We start from the raw sequence: 21,870 nt of genomic DNA on the forward strand, positions 1-21,870 counted from the left end.
ATCCAGAAAACTTGCTATCTCTGTCATTCAGGTTCATAATTCAAGAGCATATGGTCTTGATTATAACATTTTTTGAGTGGCTTCATTTGTGGCTTCAAGTGTTATAACTTGGATTTGATTTAAGCTGTGTGTAAATCTCTTCGCAACCAGCAATATCATGAGAAATGTAACAAATCATGGAAAAATGATTGCCTTAACCTGAGAAGATAATGATCAAACTTCCCAAATCTTTGCTTATGAAAGTCAATTATGAATTATGTATTGGGTAGGTTATCATCTCTGACAGACAGCATGTTGAAGCCGCTCAGGCTGCCATTTTCACCCTCTTCTTGGAAAGTGATAACGCATTCAAAACATCCGGTAGTGTGGGTTTTCCAGGAAATGCGTGTACTCCCTGGACCTCTGCTTCTCGTAAATACTACCATGTATTGTGCACGTTATTTTTTTGACAGACATCGATGTCGTGATATTCAAATGATGTGGATTTGAAAACAGATGGATCGTAAGGTAATAATTATTTCTTAGCCGGCAAGTATTCAGTGAAGTGATTGATGCCCACGAGTGTGTTATGTTAGTTGTAATATTTCAACCGACAGCCAGACAAAGTTTTTGACGGACGTGATAATGTGCGTGAGGGGTGAACTATGCTTGTTTTTTGGGTAATTATAAAATGTGCTCGAGATGTTCTAAATGCTTTTTGTGAAGTTCCATTTTTACTGAATGAAGTTTATTTCATGGCTTGAACAAATTACATGTTACTCAAGAGACAATGTTTGGCTTGTCAAAAATGTTACATTCAGCTGTCGCAAATTCGTTGACTTTTGAAAATCAAGTAAACTTTCTTTTCTTTTTTTTCTTTTCTTTTTTTTTTTACCAGGAAAGGAGTGGTTTTGAAGTTTTATTCTCTCATAACACAAATCTTTTATTTAAACCCATGGAAATGCAGATCCTGTTTTAAATAATTGTGAAAAAAAAATCACTTTTTAACTGTTGTTCCATTATTAACCCTTAGCCAATTTTGACTCATATACATTATATATTGTACATACTACTGTTCAAAAGGTTTGGGTCCGTTGACTCCGTTCTTTAAAATTTTTTTTTTTTTTTTAAGAAATTACTGCAAAATACTGTTATTGAACAAAGATAAATTAATAAAAATAAATTGATAAATCTATTCAGCAATGGTTTTCCACAAAAATTAAGCAGCACAACTGTTTTCAACATTGATAATAATAAGGAATGTTTCTTTAACAGCAAATCAGCATATTAGAATGATTTCTGAAGGATCATGTGACACTGAAGACTGGAGTAATGATGCTGAAAATTCAGCTTTGCCAGGAATAAATGACATTTTAAAATATTGTATAGAAAACAGTTATTTAAATATTTAAATATTTGTTTTAAATTGTAATATTTCACAATATTACTGTTTTTACTGTATTTTTGATTAAAGAATTTTTTTCTTAAAAAAAAAAACGTTTTTAAAATCTTACCGATCCCAAACTTTTGAACTGTAGTTTATATAATATATCAAATGTGTGTTTTATGCATAAATATTTATTTGTTTGTTTGTTTGGTATTTTTTTTATGGTTTGAATGACAAGTAATTCTTTCAAGAATTGATTCACAAAAGATGTATGTGAATATTTTATACTTTTGTGTCCTTTGGAATACAGTGTCTGTTAAAAGCAACATTCGGTTTTTTAAAAGTAAAGTTCCCAGAATTATGGGTCTGTATTCCTGGAGAAACCTGTTGCTATTTGTCTTTCTCATGTGTTATAAAGTAACAGAATGGTCCTAGTAGCATACTGTCATTTATCCATGACAAACCAGTGTCTCTCTCTGGCAGCTGGATGAGGCGAATGCGTTACTGCGGGCAGAATCTGATGCGGCTACACGGCTGCGTAAAGCTCAGACAGAGGGCTCCAAACAGCTGCAGCAGCTGGACGCTCATGCAAGAGAACTGCAGGACAAGTGCTGCATGCTGGAGAACAGCAAGCTCACGCTGGAGAGAGAGAACATCAGCCTGCAGGCAGCGCTGGACTCAGAGAAACGAGAGCACACCCAGGGCTCTGAGACTATCTCTGATCTACTGGGTAAGTGTGGATCCCTTCTTCTGGAAGTATCATATCAATTCACACGCAACAGTGTTCATTTACATTCCACCTCTTATTCGTAGCACGAATCTCTGGTTTGGAGGAGGAAGTGAAACAGGTGAGACAAGCCCTATCTAAAGCTGAGACCGAGAAGAGGCAACTTCAGGAGAAGCTAACAGACATGGAGAAGGTAAACAAATACTTTTTTTCTCATACTCATACTTATCTCCCTTGTTGTGACTCATTATAGGCTATGGTTGTGGATTCAAACGTCATTTGTACCTTCTTTATTCCCAGCATTCATTACTTAGAAAGCTATGAAGTTCATGTACTGGTGTTTTCTCTCTTATTATGGCATTTTATGTTCAGCCCCTCTTCTAATATCTGTGTGTGTATGCCCAATAGGAGAAGAGCAATAACCAGATTGACATGACGTATAAGCTGAAGGTGTTGCAGCAAGGTTTGGAGCAGGAGGAGGCGGCACACAAGGCCACAAAAGCTCGACTTGCCGACAAGAGCAAGATCAGCGAGTCCATTGAAGGAGCAAAATCTGAGGCTGTGAAGGGTATGAGAGCTAAGCGATCCTATGAAACAAATTTTTAATGTAGTTTTCTTTCCTGTATTGGCGTATTTCCTTATTAAAACAGGTAGTTTACACAGATTAAAGACCTCAAACTAACAGAAATGGACTAAAAGCCACAAAACAATTTTGATTTCATTTTAAGAATAGTGCATGACCGTGAAGTGCATTTTGAAGGGTGCAGTGGAAAACATGTTGGTTTAGATTAAGGGAGACCAGATTAAGACCAGATTTACATTGGAGAATTGATTAAAGGGTGTATTACTGGTTTTTGTAAACATTACAGGATTTTATTGCTTGTTAACATGTCTGTTTTTGTGTTCATCTAGACCTGGAACAAAAGCTGCAGGAGGAGCGTTCCTCTAAACTGCGTGTGGAGAACAGGGTGTTAGAACTGGAGAAGAAGAACTCCATGCTTGACTGTGATTATAAACAGTCACTGCAGAAACTAGAGGAACTGCGGCGACATAAAGAGAGACTCACAGAAGAGGTACTGCAGTGTATTCATGTATTTTTGCTACACCTGCCAATGGCCTGTTAATTAAGAAAATTTACTGGCCATAAATGTCTATTATTTTGCATTTATTAAGATTTGTTTTTCAAAGATTGATCAAAAGTGAAAGTAAATACATTTGTAATTTTACAGGATATTTCTATTTCAAATAAATGCTGTTCTTCTGAACTTTCTATTCATCAAAGAATCCTGGAAAAAAATATCATGGTTTCAAAAAAAAAGATAAGAATTTCTTGAGCAACAAATCAGCATATTAGAATGATTTCTGAAGGATCATGTGACACACAAAAGTGAAGTAATGGCTACTTGCCATCACAGGAATAAAGTACACAGATCTACAGATTCTCCTGATCTTTCTCTTTGTCTAGGTGAAGAATTTTAGTCTGAAGATTGAGCAAGAAGTTCAGAAACGCACTTTGACTCAGAATGACTTGAAAGTTCAAAACCAGCAGCTCAGCACCCTCCGAACATCAGAGAAACAGCTCAAACAGGAGATCAACCACCTGCTGGAAATCAAACGCAGCCTGGAAAAACAAAACATGGAGCTGCGCAAGTATGCAACACACATGCATATGAACTCACTGTATAGTACACACAAAGACACATCTTAATAGCTGGTGGCTGAGAACCTTTCTTATGTTTTTACAAAAATATTCAAATCATTCATATATTGGATAATTTTCTGTGTGCGTTTCTAGGGAGCGTCAGGATTCGGATGGACAGATGAAGGAACTGCAGGATCAGTTGGAGGCAGAGCAGTATTTCTCCGTAAGAAGTCTAAACTCTTTCCCTTGCAGAAAAAAATCGAATACTCAAAGGTCTAACAAGATTGTTTGTGTGTGTGTGTGTGTGTGTGTGTGTGTGTGTGTGTGTGTGTGTGTGTGTTTGGTGATTGTGAGTGTATGGTGATTTTGTGTATGTGTGTGTGTGGTGATCGTTTTGGTCCCCAGGAGTAAAAGAGCTTATAAATCAAATAGGATTATGTTTTTTGGAAATGTACAAATGCAGATCATTTTCTGTAATGGTTATTTAGGGGTTAGGGGATATAATATACAGTTTGTACAATATGAAAATCATGGAAAATTCCCATAAAACATGGAAACCCAACGTGTGTGTGTGTAGACCCTGTATAAGACACAGGTGCGGGAGCTGAAGGAAGAGTGTGAGGAGAAAAATAAACTCTATAAAGACATGCAGCAGAATCTACAGGAGTTACAGGAGGAAAGGTGAGATTTATATCCAATTACAAGCAGAAAAATCACAGCCTAGTGTACAAAATAAGTTTGTAATCCACTGAATTATCAAAAAATATGCATTACAACATGGTTAAACCATATATATATATATATATAACATTTCTGGGTCAAAATGTCAGAAAACATAACCTTTTTTTATCGGACTGCTAATTTAAAGTCTAAACGTGTTAGTTTAATTTCTATGTACCTTTTCTTCTGGTGTCTCTTTTTCAGGGATTCTCTTGCGGCCCAGTTGGAGATCACACTAACGAAAGCTGACTCCGAGCAACTGGCACGCTCCATTGCGGAGGAGCAGTATTCCGACCTGGAGAAGGAGAAGATCATGAAGGAGCTGGAGATCAAAGAGATGATGGCCAGACACAGACAGGAGCTCGCTGAAAAAGACACCACCATCACCTCTGTGAGTTACACTGCATTTCAGCTATAAGCCATTCACAGAGGTGACATTTAGCTGAGGAACTTGTTGGGTTTAATTGTCCCGTCTCTATACAGTTAGAGGAAGCTAATCGCACATTGACAAATGATGTCGCAAACCTGGCCAATGAGAAAGAAGAGCTCAACAACAAGCTAAAGGAGGCACAAGACTGTAAGTGGCAGAATATGTTGACATCTATGTATATTATATAATAGTTTTATAATGATATTTTTTACATAACTTAATTTCAAAATAATATTTTCAAATATTATTCAAATGAACATTTGCCATTTCAGAGCTGTTCACACAGGAGAAATTTAACATTTCCACAGCTTCAGTAGCATATTTAAGATATTCAGTGCACATACCTATTAATTTATCTCTATTATTTTTTTTTTTACATATTTTTGTATGCCATCTGCATGGAACCTTTTACAGCTTAGAACAAACATTGACCCTCATCATCCTTAGCAAACTCATGATAGTCAGAGGCAAGCTGTTGGGGGATTTCGCTGTAACTCTGTAAAATTTGATTTTCAGACCTGCAGAATCTGAAGAATGAAGAGCAGTCCATCACTCAAGTGAAACTGGCCCTTGAGAAACAGCTGCAGTCAGAGAGAACTCTCAAAACACAGGTACACCATGACAGTTTCCTTTAAGCAAATTAATAAATCAAACTCAATTTGAGTCAGACTTGCTCCGTTACTTATTTTTCCTCTTTTCTGTTGGCTCTTTTCTATCTATCAGGCGGTGAACAAGCTGGCAGAGATCATGAACAGAAAGGAGGTCAGAGGTGGAGGCAGTCGCCGTGGAAATGATACAGACGTGAGGAGGAAGGAGAAAGAAAACAGGAAGTTGCAGCTGGAGCTTCGTTCTGAGAGGGAGAAACTCAACAGCACCATCATCAAATACCAGAGAGAAATCAACGACATGCAAGCAGTATGACCACTATTCAGTGTCTGAAGAATGCCACACTGCTCCACGGGCAGCCAGAATACTCGGTTCTTACTCTTCTTTTATTTCTGCAGCAATCGGCGGACGAGTCTCAGGTGCGTGTCGAGCTGCAGATGGCTCTCGACAGTAAAGACAGTGATATTGAGCAGCTGCGCGGCCTGTTGAACTCTCTCAACGTCCAGTCGCTCGACTCGGCCAGTATGAGCAGTGGCCCAGACATGGACACTGACGAGTCACTACCAGGTACTGTTAAGGTCTTTTCTAAACTTCTTTTCATTCTGTTGTCCCTCTCTATTCTTTCATAGCTTTTTCTTTTATTCACATTCCTCTTTTTGTTTTTCTCCACATTGTTCTGTCACCCTCCCTTGTTTTCTACTTAGTTTTACTCCGATATTCAGTTCAACTTTCACCCTTCACTTCACTGCAGAGCCTGAGTCCAAAGGTGACCTGCATGGCATTCAGTGCATGACCTTTTGACCTCTTAAGACTTGACTGGACATCATGGCAGGCTTTTCTCTGGTGTTTTTTTTTATAAAGCTGCTCTGTTTTATTATACATGTCTTCCTCTCTGTTGTACAGAGATCAGACTGGAGGGCTGGTTGTCTATACCAGTAAGGAACAACACCAAACGCTTTGGGTGGGAAAAGAAGGTACGTTTTTAGATAAGCGTATTGCATTTTTTAAAGCAAGCAAATAGCTAAGAATGCTATGATGCTGAAAAATGCTATTAACAGGGTTCCTACGCAGTATGGAATTTGATTTGAGTAATTTCCAGGTCTGGGTAAGTATGGAAAAATATTGCCTATTGCCCCTATTCAGTTTATAAAATATATAATTAAGAATTTCTAAAAATAAATGTATTGTATAAGCGGAGTGTTTTCATTGCACAAGTTTAGTGATTGTCAAACACAACTGAATGAATTCAAGGCACACAATTTCATTGTGCAAAACTGTTTGTCTTTATTATAAACGGGTCTCTTTTAAACGAATGTGCGTGTGCCACTCAAACCAGCAACAGATAAAGGAGCAAACAATCACCTCAATCAGACTGTACTTTGCTGTTTGGTGATCATGCAATATCAAACCATGACTGCAGTATCAAACCGATGTGTCGGAGGTGAATATACGCAGGTTTTAAATCGTTTAATGTTTCTTCTCAACATTTAAGTGCATGTGTTATCACTTTGTGAAAACCAATGGGGAAAAAAAACAGAAAATAAAATATTTAGAGTTGACTGTATTATATACAAAATATAATGCTGAAAAAAATTGTTCTTACACCATTAATGTTAAATATGGTTTGAAAAGTCTACAGAGAGGGAATTTGAATCTGGAAAATGTGCAGGAACCCTGTATAAACATGACATCAAAATGGACCAATCAATTAAGTAATCAGTGCTTACATTTTTTTCCCCAGATTATTCAAAACAAATAAAAGTCAAAGAAAATAGAAAATAAGAAAATGAACTACAAGGAGTCAAGTTATAAACAAAATGAACAAATAATAGTAGAACCAAGATGCAAATGAATTAAACATTTGAACTTATTGCTGTAGTCTTTATTGTATTATCATATATGATGTCATGTATACTATTTCATAATAGATCTAAATTAAAGGCTATTACATCAGGGTGGATATATATGGGAATGTAAATTAGTTTTAATTAAGGTCATTAAATGTGTGGTCAGTGTTCTTATCGTTAACTAAAACTTTTAAAAATGATAGTGAAAACTGAAATAATAGTAAGTGAATAAAATAAACCGATTTGAATAATTAACCAATTTCATGTTGTCTGAAACCACATGACAAACACTAATTACTAGGACTAAACCTCAAATGACTTTGTGAACAAGAGCTAAACCACTAGAGCTCCAGTGCTAGACTGTACAGTTCCATGATACTTCTGCATCTGAAATCCCATCCAACCCCATCATGCAGGATTCAGTGAGTCTTTTGTTTCTTCTCTCTCTTCTGTAGTATGTTGTGGTGAGCAGCAAGAAGATTCTCTTCTACAACAGCGAGCAGGACAAAGAGCTTTCCAATCCTTACATGGTGTTGGACATAGAGTGAGTCCTTCCACCCTCCAAATCCATTTCTTTAAATCAAATAAGCGTGTCCCAGTCTTGTCCTGTATCATTTTGACTGACTTGAGTCCTCTGTCTTCTTTTCTTTATGTTAATTTCTCTGGTATTCTTCAGTAAACTTTTCCATGTGCGTTCGGTAACTCAGACGGACGTTTATCGAGCTGACGCCAAAGAGATCCCCAGAATATTTCAGGTATAATGGCACACCACAGATACCACAGGCAGGGTATCAAGGTTTCTTTAATATTGAAACCTGTTGAAGTTTTAAAAGATACGCCACAAGGCATAAGGATGACGGCTATCACTTGTCATTGGTTCCTCCAGATCTTGTATGCTAATGAGGGTGAGAGCAAGAAGGAGCAAGAGGAACCTCTTCCTGGGGACAAGTCCAGCTACATTTGCCATAAGGGTCATGAGTTCATCCCCACCCTGTACCACTTTCCCACTAACTGTGAAGCCTGTACCAAACCCCTGTGGAACATGTTCAAACCACCTCCAGCCCTGGAATGCAGACGATGCCACATCAAGTGCCACAAAGACCACATGGACAAGAAAGAAGAAATCGTCGCCCCCTGCAGAGGTGAGAAGAGGCTCTCTTCTTACTACCCTTACTGGTTTTAAGTCAATTTTAAGTAAATGTTGTATTAAAATGTTCAAACTAAAATGACCCATATACAAAATTGCTGTTTAAATGTTTCTGTATGGTTTCCTGGAACCTGGAAAACCTGGGAATATAGTCATATACAGCTTTTTTTCAGTATTTATTCAAGGAGAAATTACATTTTGAGAGCGCAAAAGTACTATGAAATGGTGTAAAAAAAGAAAAAGAAAAACGTATTTTATTTTGTAATTTTTTGTCCTTGATTCATCACACATGGTGAAAATGGTATTGGTATTAAAAATGTAATACTTTTCAGCAAGGATCAAAAGATTTCTATTTCAATTTAATTCTGTTCTTTTGAACACTTTATTCATCAAAGAATCCTAAGAATAAAAATGTATTGTGTTTTCCACAAAAATATTAGGCAGTACAACTGTTTTCAACATTGATAAAAATAAGAAATGATTCTTGAGCAGCAAACCAGCATATTAGAATGATTTCTGAAGGATCATGTGACGCTGAAGACTGGAGATGCTGGAAAATCAGCTTTGCCATCACAGAAATAAATTACATTTAATGTCATGACATAAAATATATTAAAAGAGAAAAGTTATTTTAAATTGTAATAATATTTCACAACACTACTGTTTTACTGTATTTTTGATCAAATAAACTTATACATTTGAGAGACCATTTCAAAAACATGTTTTTTGAACTCATTTGTCCCATTCACATGTTTGACTCTTCTGTGCTTGCTTTCTCCACCCCCAGTGAACTACGACGTGTCTACTGCTAAAAACCTGCTGCTGTTAGCCTTGTCTCAGGAGGACCAGCAGAAGTGGGTTAGTCGGCTCATGAAGAAGATCCCCAAAAAACCTCCAGCACCAGACGCCCCTCACCGCTCCTCTCCCAGAGTTCCTGCTAAAGTGCAAAGCAGTCAATCCATGAGGAGACCCAGCCGACAAATACCTTCCGGCAAACCCAGGTGAGGAGTAAGCCTTGACATGCTCATTTTTATGCAAAGTTTTGGTAATTATGTGGCTGTGTCCAGCTCTATCTTGTGTTTTCATGTGGCAAATGTAGAGTTTATGCTGTGTCAGTTCAAATACATTGCCCAAATTGTTGTTCATCAGTGTCTGTCTCTAGAGTTAGAGGAGTACATAAAGGCCTGGTTTACATTCACGCTTGGTGACCAGATCCTTTCAGACCAGTTTGTTAAAAAATGAAAACTGTCATCATTTACTCAACCTCACGTCATTCCTGGATGTCACAAAATGTTTAGCAGAATGCCCAATCCAATTTTACATACACTACAAAATGTTTTTAAAACAGAACAGAGCACTTTAGAAGTGATTTTAGAATAAAATGTATTTCCATTAGTGTAAACACACGTGACAGATTCTGTGACTGTGAGCTGTGTTTACATGCGGGATAGAAATGGTGGCTAGCAAACAAAAACAATTTTGATCATGGCTTTTCTTGAAAAGAAAATGAAGAAAAAAACAAAGACGTGTGTGGAGCAACTGGTGGTTTATTGTTGTCTCACTAATTGGGTCAAGTTCTGCACTCCTAATAGTTTTTGATTTGACGGTTGTCGTAAGAGAAGCCACAATGCAAGACTGTACCTCAACTTTTGTCGAAGGTAAAATTTGATCATAATGGTCATTTAATCGGCTAATGGCGAACAATATCAAACTAGCGAGCAAAGAGCATTTTGGCCCAGGATCAGAGGAATCTCAGAATTTTTTTTTTTGCAATTTGTCTCAGACAGCTAAATCGTGGCCAAAATCATACAGTGTGAACTATGTATTTTTTGTTAAATGCATTTTGGTGTGGAAATGACACTAAAAAGATTTTTAGTACTTTTTTGTCCTTTTGCTCCGATAAAAGTTCAATATAATGTTTATGCAAATAATGCTGCGCATGTGTGTTGGGGAGTCCTTCTCACTGGTGCCAGTGCCAACCAAACGTTGTGTATGAGAAGCATTTAATGGCTAACGCACCAAAAGCGCAACAAAACAGAGCTGCTCGTTTGAACTGTGCCACGTGGAACATTTATCAGCTCAGCCCAAAACACGCAGCGTGAGCTTAGAGCGAATGCGTTTAGTCACTCACCGTCTTAATCAAGCGACCATTAAAGTGTAAATTGCAGGTTAACCACCACAACCAATTAATGTGTAAATTAAAATGCTCAATGTGTATATATGTAAAAATGTCTGTCTTAAAATGCGTTAAAATAACATTTATTGGGGTTTCTTCAAAGGTAGCATGTTTTCTACAGTAACTGGGTGATGACGTCATAAAAGGGAGCGCGGGCGGTAATGCACTCACTCTGTGTGTGCCGGTTGAGAGAGAATAAAACGATTCGCGGGACTCCCGCAAACTAGAAATATCTATGAATAAAACATAAAAACGAATACATTTGTATTCATCTGTTGCAGAAAAGTAATAAGAACAACTAAAACAAAATAGAAACGGTTTACAGGCAGAGTTTCTATTTCTAACATGTCTGCAGCGTTGAGCGATGTAGCCAATCACAGACATATGTGTTGATTTCTTGAACGCAATTGCCAATCAGAAGCATTTACGATAGACTCCCCTCACCGCTCAAAACGGACTTTTTGTTCAGTGCTGAATTCTGTATGCTGGCAAATCCTCTAATTATAACAAACATAGTGTAGGCCTATATATTATGAAAGATTCATTGATAATAACAGAGATGTGTGAGATCGCGATGAACTGATGTCAGCTTTTTAGGAATTATTATGGGAGCGCACTTTGCGCGCAGTCATGCCAGACCATGCACGCAGCCCGCTTGCTTTTATGTTATAACAGTGATCAGGAGCATGTATGCTGATGTGTATGGTGGCGACACGTAGGCTAACTTGAAAGTATTTGGAGGTACAGAAAAAAAGTCTTTTTGCGGGTGGGAGCGGGACAAAACATAAATGTTGCGGGCGGGAGAAAGTAATATAGAAAGTATGAGAACGTCAGTTATAACGACCCACGTATTAAAAAATAGTCGGGTTTAAACCGGGCTCATAATTACGGTTAATGTGTCGGGCAGGGCCGGACCGGGCTCGGACACAGTGGGCTTGGGTAGGGTCTTGCTTGATTTTTTTGGGCCCGATCTAAGCTCTACCTCGGGTAAGTAATGCTAACACTTACAGGCACGAATCAGCCGTTTGTCCTTGGGGAACTTGTGGAGCCTCTCCCCCGTTTTTGATGTATTCGTACATCCCGCACAAACACAATAGTTAACCATTTTTGCTAGCTAGGTCTCCAATATAACGTAACTCCAGGCCTGGAGCATAGACAGTAAAAGCTTGGAGTACCTTTTATGACGTCACGCCCAGCCTAGTGGCAGGGAGGGGGCGTGCTTAAAACCACTGTAAAACGCACCAACTTTTCATATTATATTCAGCATTTTGGTATAAAAAAACATAAAAAAACAATGGTGGGCGGTCCTTATCTTTATGTTTAGTAAGCACATTGCATTATCTTCGTGAAAAATTCTACCTGCAATTTACACTTTAAAGGCCCCGATATACTCACCGCAAAGTTCTTTTTCGTTCTTCGTTTAGGGGTAAAACATAGTAGCGATATACTGTTATCGCACATCTGACCCCACTCACACTGCTGAGAGCGACGGTTAGATGAAAATGTAAATATGTGCTGTGCGCTTTCCTCTCAATAAAATACACAAACAACAAAACTGAGAAAACGGCAAGCATTTTAATAAAGCATTAGAAACGCATCTGATTATTTTTGCACAAGCTCTATGGCACTCCAGTGAAGTCACGTCAAGTTTATTTATATATCACTTTATACCACAGATAGCTTAAAATCAAGCAGGTATAAAAACGCTGACTCGTTAGGTAAGGTTTTCTCATTAAAATCAGATGATTTCCTGTTAATTTAATAGAATGTGAGGAAATGCCAAAAAGCGGCGTGGTGACTTCACTTTTTATGACATCATGAGCAAACCAGTTCTCTATATAGATCAGCGGTAGTAACACCAACTGAAACCCCAGAAATGTGGGATATTCATATTGAATTTGATCATATTATTAATGTTGACATTAAATGGATTAAAGGAGTAGTGGAATATAATTACAGTATTTTTACTTGTAGCAGTTGTGCATTTGCAGTATACTCAATTTCTTTACGCTACTTTTTTATTAACAAATACCATAGAAACAGTATAGTTACTTTTTACTATGGTAGTGAGATGCAATGTGGGGTTTTAGCTGTGGTTAACATGATCCAAATACTATGGACGACCAAATTTTACCCTATAAAACGGCCCTACATTTTGTAAAATATCATCTTTTTGTGTTGCATGGAAGAAATAAAGTCCTACAAGTGTGGAACACAACACGAGAGTGAGTGAATGATGACAATTTACACGTTCATTTTTGTGTGAACTGTACCTTTAACATCTTGTTCTGTAAAGTCTGATTCAAAGATGGCCGTGCATAAAATCAATGCAGAAGCTTTGGCACCGGTTTACACACTAGAGTGCTACTCTATATGATACACAGGTTTGTGCACAACGTAAAGGAACCAACAGCATGTGCGGAGAAATCTGGCTTCATCTACCACAAGGGTCATGAGTTTCTCCCTTTATTCTACCACTTCCCTGCCGACTGTGAGGCCTGTACCAAACCCCTGTGGAACATGTTCAAACCTCCTCTGGCTGTGGAATGCCAGAGATGCCAGATCAAATGCCACAAAGAGCACATGGACAAGAGAGATGAAGGTCTCAGACCCTGTGCTTCCGACCAGTTCAGCACTGGGTGAGAGGAGAACGCGACCGACCTGGAAGTTGGATGGAGAAAGTATTGATGTTTATTGCAGAAAGCGTTAGGATGCTTCAGAAACATCATGCAAGAGCATTCATGGTTTGAATTTCGGTGCCTAACTAGCACAATAACATTTATGATGGCTATCCGGATGTAAAGCTTGAACAGTGTTACGCTGGGCTACTTTTTGTAACTTGGGATGCAAGGTGACAGCTTGGGCATTAACAAAGCACTTTTTATCTTTTGCATCAAACTCAGGTTTTTAATTGTGAATAGTAACATTGAATTTAAAGGCAAAATACTAAAGGTATGCATCAGAAGATTTAAAACTTCTCACACAGAGAATATACATCTTCACCTTCAATGCACACTTGGCATCAAATGCATACAGATGTATATAGGTTTCAAAGCTTCAGTGGTAAAGTGGTTTAGCTCAGTTATAGTAATTACCTCTAATGTGCAAAGGTGTAGCTTCACCTTAGCAAACTACCTCACTGTGGGGAGACTGGTAAAGGCTTGGCTGAATGCTCTCTCCTCCACCTGCAGGCCTCTGGATTCTGAGCTTCAGGACTGGCACTGGGCTCTGGATGACGTGGATGATGTAGATTATGAACACACGTTTAATTTCTGAGGAGCATGTTTAGGGTTGAAACAGGGTAACTGCTTACATAGGGGCTCTGTTCCAAAACCTTGTAAGCCACCTACGTAGGCTGCATTTAGATTGACATCAAATACACACTAAGCTAATCTTTAAAAACATTAGTGATTTAATGAGATTATAATGTTGTGATACCTAATTTTACTTTTTAATATCAAACATTTACCAATAAAAAAACTACCGTTAAAAGTTTAATGTTTTTGAAAGAATATATTTATTTATAATATATTTTATCATTAAACTTTTTTGTGAATATATTTTAAAATGCAATTTATTCCTGATGGCAAAGCTGAATTTTTGAGTCACATGATCCTTCAGAAATCATTCATATATGCTGATTTGGTGCTTAAGAAAAAAACGTCACTTTTGATCAGTTTCGTGCTTTCTTGGTAAATAAAAGTATTAAAAATCGTACTACCCTCAAACTTTTGAACGGTAGTACTGTATATGTAAGGGATAATGTACATCCAGCCGGTTATTATCTCAGAATAAACCCAGACTGGGTGATCAGGACCCCGGTGCAAAGCGGAGGCGCATAACTTGTCACATGCTTGCCACATAAGTAAATAATTAGACATGAAATATTGATCTGAGTTGAAATATTTTATTAGCTCTTTAAATGCAAAGCTTCTGCGGAGAAAGCAGTTGCTAGCGCGGCAAGTTCAAACTAGATGTACATTTAAGGGATACGGTAGTCATACCACATATTACACAGCATTTCGCAACATACTGTAAATAATTATGGGGATAAGAGATTGATTTTAGATGAAACTTTTAAAATCTTACCTGTTTGTTATCTTATAATTCATTACAGTGTACAAAACAAGTCGCAAAATGGCAGAAGCTGCGTTTGTATGAAACGAGAGAGCGTGTCCATGATACTGGATGGCTTAATTAAATAACTGCACAAAATATTGATTTGACCGGAGTTTTAATATTTTATCATCTCACCAAAAGCAAAACTTCCACGAGGAAAAAACGTTCCTAGCAATCGCGCCGACTTCAGTGACAGATACCCGGATGAGCCTGTTATTAGTTTTTAGCGGTTGTAATCGGGGAATAACATAGATATTGGATGGCGCGATTGGCCAATCAGAATACAGTATTCCACAGTGCCGAGTAACAAGTCTAAAATAGTCCATCCAAAATGCCGAAAAAAATAAGATGCATCATAAATGTAAATGTCATTATTAAATCTCATCAATAAAAAGTTAGATCAAATTAAAAATGGACTATATTTGTATGTGCATTTGTATTTTTATGATCTTTAGAGTATCATGTCATTAATAAAGTGCTACACTAAACTCTAGGCTGAACACTAGGTTTTGGAACAGTCAGCGAGTGCAGTGGGATTTGTTTGTTGTTGAAGCAAATTTAAGCATGCGAGTCTTATTGGTGTGAAAAATTTGGCCAAGATGGGATATGGAGAATTTTCCATAACCTAACAGACGTTTCTGTACCAATTCCTCTGCTCATAAACACCCTCTCCACACTCCAAACCCTCTCTTGAATACAAAGCTGAATAGTTTCTCCAATCCTTTCCCATTTACTACTGAAGGAGAGGAGGTTTGTACAGAGAATTGGTATTTGGCCTGCTTGTTTCTTATTTGACCTTTGACCCTCTTGTCCTAGTCCCCCTCGACTGGACGCTCCAAAGATGAGGCGAGAAGACTCCTCCAACAGCATTCTGAACAAATGAGTCCATTGGCTTACCGTGTTTACAAACTAGAAGACATTTCAACTGTACTGTAAAAGGAAAAAGAATGAGAGCATGTGCAAAACAGTATTTTTATTTTTAGGTCTTTCTTTGTTCCCTTTTGCAATAAAAGTTTGCAACTGTTGTGTGTGTTTGCAGGTGTATTAATCTGCTTCTCTTGAGCATGATGGCATGTGCGCTGTGGTGCTTTTTTTATTACCGAAGGATTTTTCTTTCCTCTTGGGTTAAAATGTAGTGAAACTAACTTTCTCTTTGTCTTTCTCTTTCTCGATTTCTCCCTCTTTCTCTAGTTAACCTTATATTGGGAATCTGGTGCTGCTACATGGTGATTTGGGGTTCTTCCTGTCACATCAACAAAAGACCTTTGTCGTTACTTTTCGCACATTTTGGCAAATCCCCAAAAAAGTGAGAGATACACAAATGTTGATGAAGGCTTTGCTGGCGTGATATGGCTTTTATTTTCTGGGCATGCGGTTGCTTCGACTTCAAGAGCACAACAGATCTACACAGAACTGAAGGGTCAGCGTCACACCAAACTTCTTATTCATTCAAGGCCAGAGTTGACCTGAACGCTAAGACTGAACCGGCCAGAGAATGTGGACGACAGCTGGTTCTGACCGTAGTCTTTTTTTTCTCTTTTTTTTTTATGGCTGAATATAGACGGTAGTGCAACACACCACATAAACGGCTAGAAAACACCACTACATATGTTTCTCATTCCTTCATAAATGCAAGTGCAACTCTGGTGTTTCTTCTTGTAGAGTGTTTTTATCTTTATTTACCCCCACGTGCGATCATACCCTCTTTGATCACGGATGCATCCCATAATGCTCTCCTGGACACCTGTGTGGCTCACTCACTAGAATGAGTTGACTGTAATCTGAGGAGGAAGCTTTATTAATGGTTGTGATTAACAGTGACCAACATCTAGATGTGAGCTGTGCATGTGGGCAGGAGTTTCTCAAACGTTTCCAGATTTGAAATTGATCTGCAAGTCTGTTTTGGGGTGGTCATCTTATGAATTTGGTCATCGGCTGTTAAAAGTTGAAATTTAGATTTTCATGCTACGACTTGAGACTAAAACTGATTCACCTTGCAAGCACATAATTGAAATGTTCATAAGACGGTGGAATGTCTAAAAACCATGTTTAAATTTACTAGGGAAGTTTTTTTTGTGATTTGAAGTGGTGCGTTTGTTTTTTGTGTATCTTCACCTTAGCAAACAGTGTGTATCTATGGGTGTGCTATGAATGCATATCCGTGTTCTTTTACACGTTATATATATATATGAATATACAGCGTATATTTGACCTGCCATCTTACCAGTTGGTTTGCTATTTATACAGGTCTGGGCACTTTTTTTATTTTAAAGCGTTGCCTCCAGATTTGCATGTTTTATATTGATGTACTGTTTGACCATAAAATGAAAAGCATATGTAGCCGTGTTGTTTGGAGACCTTGTATAACATTTGCTTATTTTTGTAAACAAAAGTAGTCAGTTAAATAGGTAGGCTATATAGCTGTGAATGTAGTAAAAGGAAGTAAAGTTTTAATATAAACAATGTGGTCATTCCTTTCTGTCTGCTTATATCACACACACACACACACACACACAATAAATATATATATATATATTATTTCTATTATATTTAACACATATGTCATCTGTCCTGATGATAGTTATTGCATACGCAAAAAGTCCTTTAAAAAAAATGTTAAAGAATATTTTGGGTTAAAATACATCTTTTGCTTTCATTATTTGGGGTAAGTTGATTACCACAAAAGAAAGGTTCTGAAAATGGTTAAAAACACATTTCCACATAAAAGGAATGTTTGATTTATAAAATAAGATCTATTAAAGTACTTGGGAAAGAGACCGTTGTGCTTTTAGACCTTAAAATCATTGAAAAATTAATGAACATTAAAAGCTGCAGAAAATATACAAAAATGATATAATGAGCGAGTACACCATTAATCAATTTTGCAAAGAGTCTTCAATAATATTATAAAGTGAATAGGTTTATCACAACATCAGTAATATATAAAAGGTGTCCAGTTCAGAAAACCCTGCCTTCATTATATTAGCATATGATACAGCTCAATACAAAACATTGCATATTTCAGCATATGTAAACATCATCCCTGTATGAACTACAGTAAACAGTCTGATCAGAAACCTGATATCATTAATCAATTTTAACAGTTCTTAAGCTGAAAATTGGTCCAAAATGATTTGCCTTTCTGAGAAGAAAAAGACAATTACTACTTAAAAACCATAACAGTATATCTGAACATATACAAAAGCAGGAACTTGAAACAACAGTTCAGGGAAGAAACCTCACTGGAAATAGAAGTATTAACAATGGAAGAATCAGGGGAGGGTATTAGGAACGTATGCACTGTTTCATAACACTATTTGGTCAGACTTCTGACATGACAAATGTAATTCATCAATTTGGTTTCCACAACATTCACATCCGAGATTCAAAGCAATTCAACTGAAGAGAAAATGACTGCCCCGGCCACATCTCAAAACCAACTAGATTTGCATGTCCTGAAGAAAATACCAGTGCTTGCAAGGCAGAAAAATAGAAGTGTAGAAAAGTTTAAGCTGAACAGAAAGAAAAGACTAACTAGATGCAATTAAGACAAGACCAATCGCAGTTCATTATTCAAATAGATTTATGAAAAAAGAAATTGTAATTCAATATGCAAATATTGTCATCACTGTTGTATTTAGAATTGGATATTTTCAAAATGTAAAAATTTCTTAAGTATTACATTTACAAAAATAGATTATCACACCTTAGATTCAAATTCTCTACAAGAAAGTATGAATGGTGCCTTGCAAGCACTAATTAAATCATATGAAAAGCATTATGATAAAAAGTATTTTGGTTGTAGTACATACTTACCCAGCCAGTAAATCTCAACATCCTTTGCATTGCCATATAGAAAGTGCTACATCCAATAGCAACTGACCTGAATCCAGTTCATCTCTTAAACTTCCAACCCCACACATAGAGAATACATTGTATGCAACAAAAAAGTGCCAAGTCTTAATCCTGTTTTATAGCATGGGGTTTGTAGTAGATGACAGTAACCGTGACCCACGTGTTCAGAACGGTCATGACGACAAACCGAATGAGGACTGGAGAAGAAAGAGAGGAGAGGTAAAGATGACATCTTAACCAAACAATCAACACTTGAGCTCTTACTGACCTTGTGTGTCTGCTGTGGTGATGGCGGTGGTGAAGATCCGCGCTGACAAAGAGAGCAAACACTCAATATCAACATGACAGACTAGATAAGTGCTTCATTTCCGTGTGTGTGTGTGTCACTTACCCATGCATGTGTATGTGGCCAGACCCCAGGTGAGAGTGCTGACCTGCCCAGAGTCCTTTGAGCGCCACAGACACTGAAGCTGTGCTAGTTTACTGCCGGCGCTGATGAATGTGCACAGACTCTGAGAGAGAACGGCAAAAACAGAGAAAACTCTTATGTTCTGTTGTTGTTTTTAAATAAATAATGCCGTTCAAAGATTTGAACGAAATTGCATTAGATTGCAGTAAAGACATTTATAATGTTTCTATTTTTTCATTCATCAAAGGATTCTGAAATGTATAACGCTTTCCCAAAAAACATTAAACATTATACATTTAAAATATATTCAAATAGAAAACAAATATTTTAATAATATTTCAAAATATTACTGTTTTTACTGCATTTTTCATCAAATAAATTAAGTCTCTGTCTGTGACATTAAGAAATCTTACCGACCCCAAACTTGTATAAAATTATCATACAATATTACACTGAGAAGTGTAGAATTTCTGTGCCACTAAATGCCATCTCTCTCTCTCTCTCTATTTTTTTTTCATGACTGAACTGGACAACATTTGCTCAACCAATGGTACGAGTAATTTATTCAATTCTGTTAATACTATAATGGTGCAAAAAGACACTTTTCCTTTAATCTCAACCTATTATGTTCAAATTAAGATCAAGTGTAAATTTGACACTAATGCAAATTCATATTCACAGTAATTGCATGTTCTCACCATGGCCAGATCAATCACCCACTTCTGTACTGTAAGAAGCTGCCATCCACCCACAAACCTGATTCTTGCAGTTAAGGAGATGGAAAAGTATATACATGAAATATTTTTAAATAGGCAGGTTTTGAATGTTATTGGGACATTATGTTTTTATTTTTCACTCTGTGTCCGGAAATAGTATAACCTGACAATGTGGGCTTGAAGGATACAGTGCTGCGTATATGAGGCTGTGCTTCAGGTTTCTGTTGTAGTGCAAGATCAACAGGAGCACAATGACATCTGTGGAAACACAAGCTTGAACATAGGCACTCAGAACCCAAAGTCTCACTTGTGAATAAGCATCAGAATGTCGTCTCACCTTGTGCAATGAGGATGGGATACTCCAGGTATGTGAGGGGTGGGTAGTCATAGTACATCTGATAGGACATGAACACTAGAAACCTAAACACACACACACACACACACACACACACACACAGATAAAGACTTTAGGTCTAAAATATCTTACGGTTTTCTACGCAATCTCTCTAAAACAAAAAACCGGTTTACAAACCCTCGATCACAAATCACCGTGAAAGTCATAGTTTGGGAAACCCTGCTTTATAATAGCTACAATATGTGACATAAGGTGTAATCATAAGCACATTGTACAACACTAATGTTGTGCATATGACAAAATACAATTTGATTTGACTTAAACGCATAGTGAAAATTACTCATAATGCAACATTAAGCGTTTATGCATGCACGAACATCATTTTTCATTCAATGTCATATGCCACGAACACATCAATGGCACTTTGATGGAGCTCAACTCATTCTGTATGTCTGCGTCTAGCCTTTCATGCATCGGTCCTTAAAAGATTCATTTCAATCAACTGTCAGTGAAGTTCTTACCCGACCAGCTCCAGCAGAAGACTGTTCAAACTGACTCCAGCGCTCGTTCTGGCCCGCATCAGCACGAATATCTGCGGGAACTTCAGCACCATACACACGAAAAGAGTGCTGAAGTTGGCCAAATTCAGCGTCAAGTTACCGTCCATCTCTGTAAACTTCTAGTCCTTTAATTCCCCTCTATTTTTCGCTTCTGGGATTCTGGCACGAAGCGTATCCAGCTGTTATTATCCGAATCAACTGCACTTCCGCACACATCAGAGCGCGAGATTTGACCCTCCACAGCGCCCGTAGCTCACCGCTTCAGCTTGTTCTTGAGAGTGATGGTGATGTGGTGATTGATTGCACTTACCTTCAGTTCAACTGAATAGCTGGGTCATTCGCAACAAGTGTGGTCACAAATATTCTCTCATTAAAAAAAGATTAAATATGATCAGGAATTCCCATTTAAAAGGTACACAACCAAACATGATAATAAACACTATAATTTTTTGACTGTTATGTTTTGCAGATATTTAAATGTATCTACTCACTTGATTTTCCCTGGTTAAGTAGTGTAAGGTCTAACGAGTGTGCAATATATATATATATATATATATATATATATATATATATATATATATATATATATATATATATATATATATATATATATATATATATATATTCTATCTTAATATACTTTAACATATAATTTATTTCAATTAATTACAACTGTTTACAACATTGATAATGGATTATGCACTGAAGAGTAAAGATGCTGTAAATTTGCATCACAGAAATAGATTATATTTTAAAGTATATTAAAATAGAAAACCATTCTTTTAAATTGTAATAATATTTCATAATATTACGTTTTTTTCTGTATTTTTAATCAAATAAATTATGGCTTGACAAAGGCTTGATGAGCATAAGAGTTTTCTCTCAAAAACATTAAACATAGTAATGTTTCCAAACTTTTGACTGTTACTGCATATATATTATGGTGAAAGGGGAATGATTCTTAGATTCAAATGTGAACATTGAGAAGGTTATTAATTTACATTATTTACCGTTATTTAATTATTTTTCATTTTTGTTAAACTTGTCTTTGGTGTTACGCTGTGTTGTAGCGTGTTGTGTTTGTTTTTAAAATGAGTTCTGTGTCTGTTCATGTTTGTGTTATTGAATTAAAACCTAAAAAAAAAAAAAAAAAATTCTACAGTCTATGATTAAAACATTAGACTGCTATATTGTA

At 37.0% G+C, this 21,870-nt stretch overlaps 2 protein-coding genes across 5 annotated transcripts in view; one reads left to right on the top strand and one right to left on the bottom strand.

Moving 5' to 3' along the window:
- Positions 1-16,738, top strand: part of rock2a (rho-associated, coiled-coil containing protein kinase 2a) — a 58,169-nt gene extending 41,431 nt beyond the window's left edge. Inside the window, exons 14-32 of one of the 4 annotated variants that reach the window (XM_056238658.1) lie at positions 1,850-2,096; positions 2,180-2,286; positions 2,502-2,661; positions 3,006-3,166; positions 3,559-3,743; positions 3,889-3,958; positions 4,313-4,416; positions 4,660-4,846; positions 4,939-5,032; positions 5,402-5,496; positions 5,609-5,800; positions 5,890-6,058; positions 6,395-6,465; positions 7,794-7,882; positions 8,015-8,093; positions 8,225-8,480; positions 9,273-9,486; positions 13,046-13,300; positions 13,853-14,145. In XM_056238658.1, coding sequence (XP_056094633.1) covers positions 1,850-2,096; positions 2,180-2,286; positions 2,502-2,661; positions 3,006-3,166; positions 3,559-3,743; positions 3,889-3,958; positions 4,313-4,416; positions 4,660-4,846; positions 4,939-5,032; positions 5,402-5,496; positions 5,609-5,800; positions 5,890-6,058; positions 6,395-6,465; positions 7,794-7,882; positions 8,015-8,093; positions 8,225-8,480; positions 9,273-9,486; positions 13,046-13,300; positions 13,853-13,937 — 2,820 coding nt within the window. In that variant the 3' untranslated portion in view covers positions 13,938-14,145. Of the gene's footprint in view, positions 1-1,849; positions 2,097-2,179; positions 2,287-2,501; positions 2,662-3,005; positions 3,167-3,558; positions 3,744-3,888; positions 3,959-4,312; positions 4,417-4,659; positions 4,847-4,938; positions 5,033-5,401; positions 5,497-5,608; positions 5,801-5,889; positions 6,059-6,195; positions 6,300-6,394; positions 6,466-7,793; positions 7,883-8,014; positions 8,094-8,224; positions 8,481-9,272; positions 9,487-13,045; positions 13,301-13,852; positions 14,146-15,596; positions 15,806-15,971 lie in introns of those variants that run through there. The other 3 variants (XM_056238660.1, XM_056238659.1, XM_056238661.1) reach the window with 3 other exon arrangements.
- A 1,969-nt stretch (positions 16,739-18,707) lies between these two features.
- On the bottom strand, positions 18,708-20,918 carry slc66a3 (solute carrier family 66 member 3). The gene is made up of 7 exons (XM_056238647.1): positions 20,637-20,918; positions 20,098-20,180; positions 19,949-20,018; positions 19,743-19,800; positions 19,027-19,147; positions 18,904-18,945; positions 18,708-18,832 (listed from the first exon to the last, which is right to left on the bottom strand). Exons 1-7 carry the CDS (start codon positions 20,780-20,782, stop codon positions 18,741-18,743), a joined length of 612 nt encoding a protein of 203 aa, XP_056094622.1. The 5' UTR covers positions 20,783-20,918; the 3' UTR covers positions 18,708-18,740.
- Positions 20,919-21,870: the final 952 nt, after the last annotated feature.

The sequence above is a fragment of the Rhinichthys klamathensis genome, unplaced genomic scaffold, assembly GCF_029890125.1.
Source record: "Rhinichthys klamathensis goyatoka isolate OS25496 unplaced genomic scaffold, OSU_Roscu_1.1 h1tg000529l_1, whole genome shotgun sequence".
NCBI classification, from domain to species: Eukaryota; Metazoa; Chordata; class Actinopteri; order Cypriniformes; family Leuciscidae; genus Rhinichthys; species Rhinichthys klamathensis.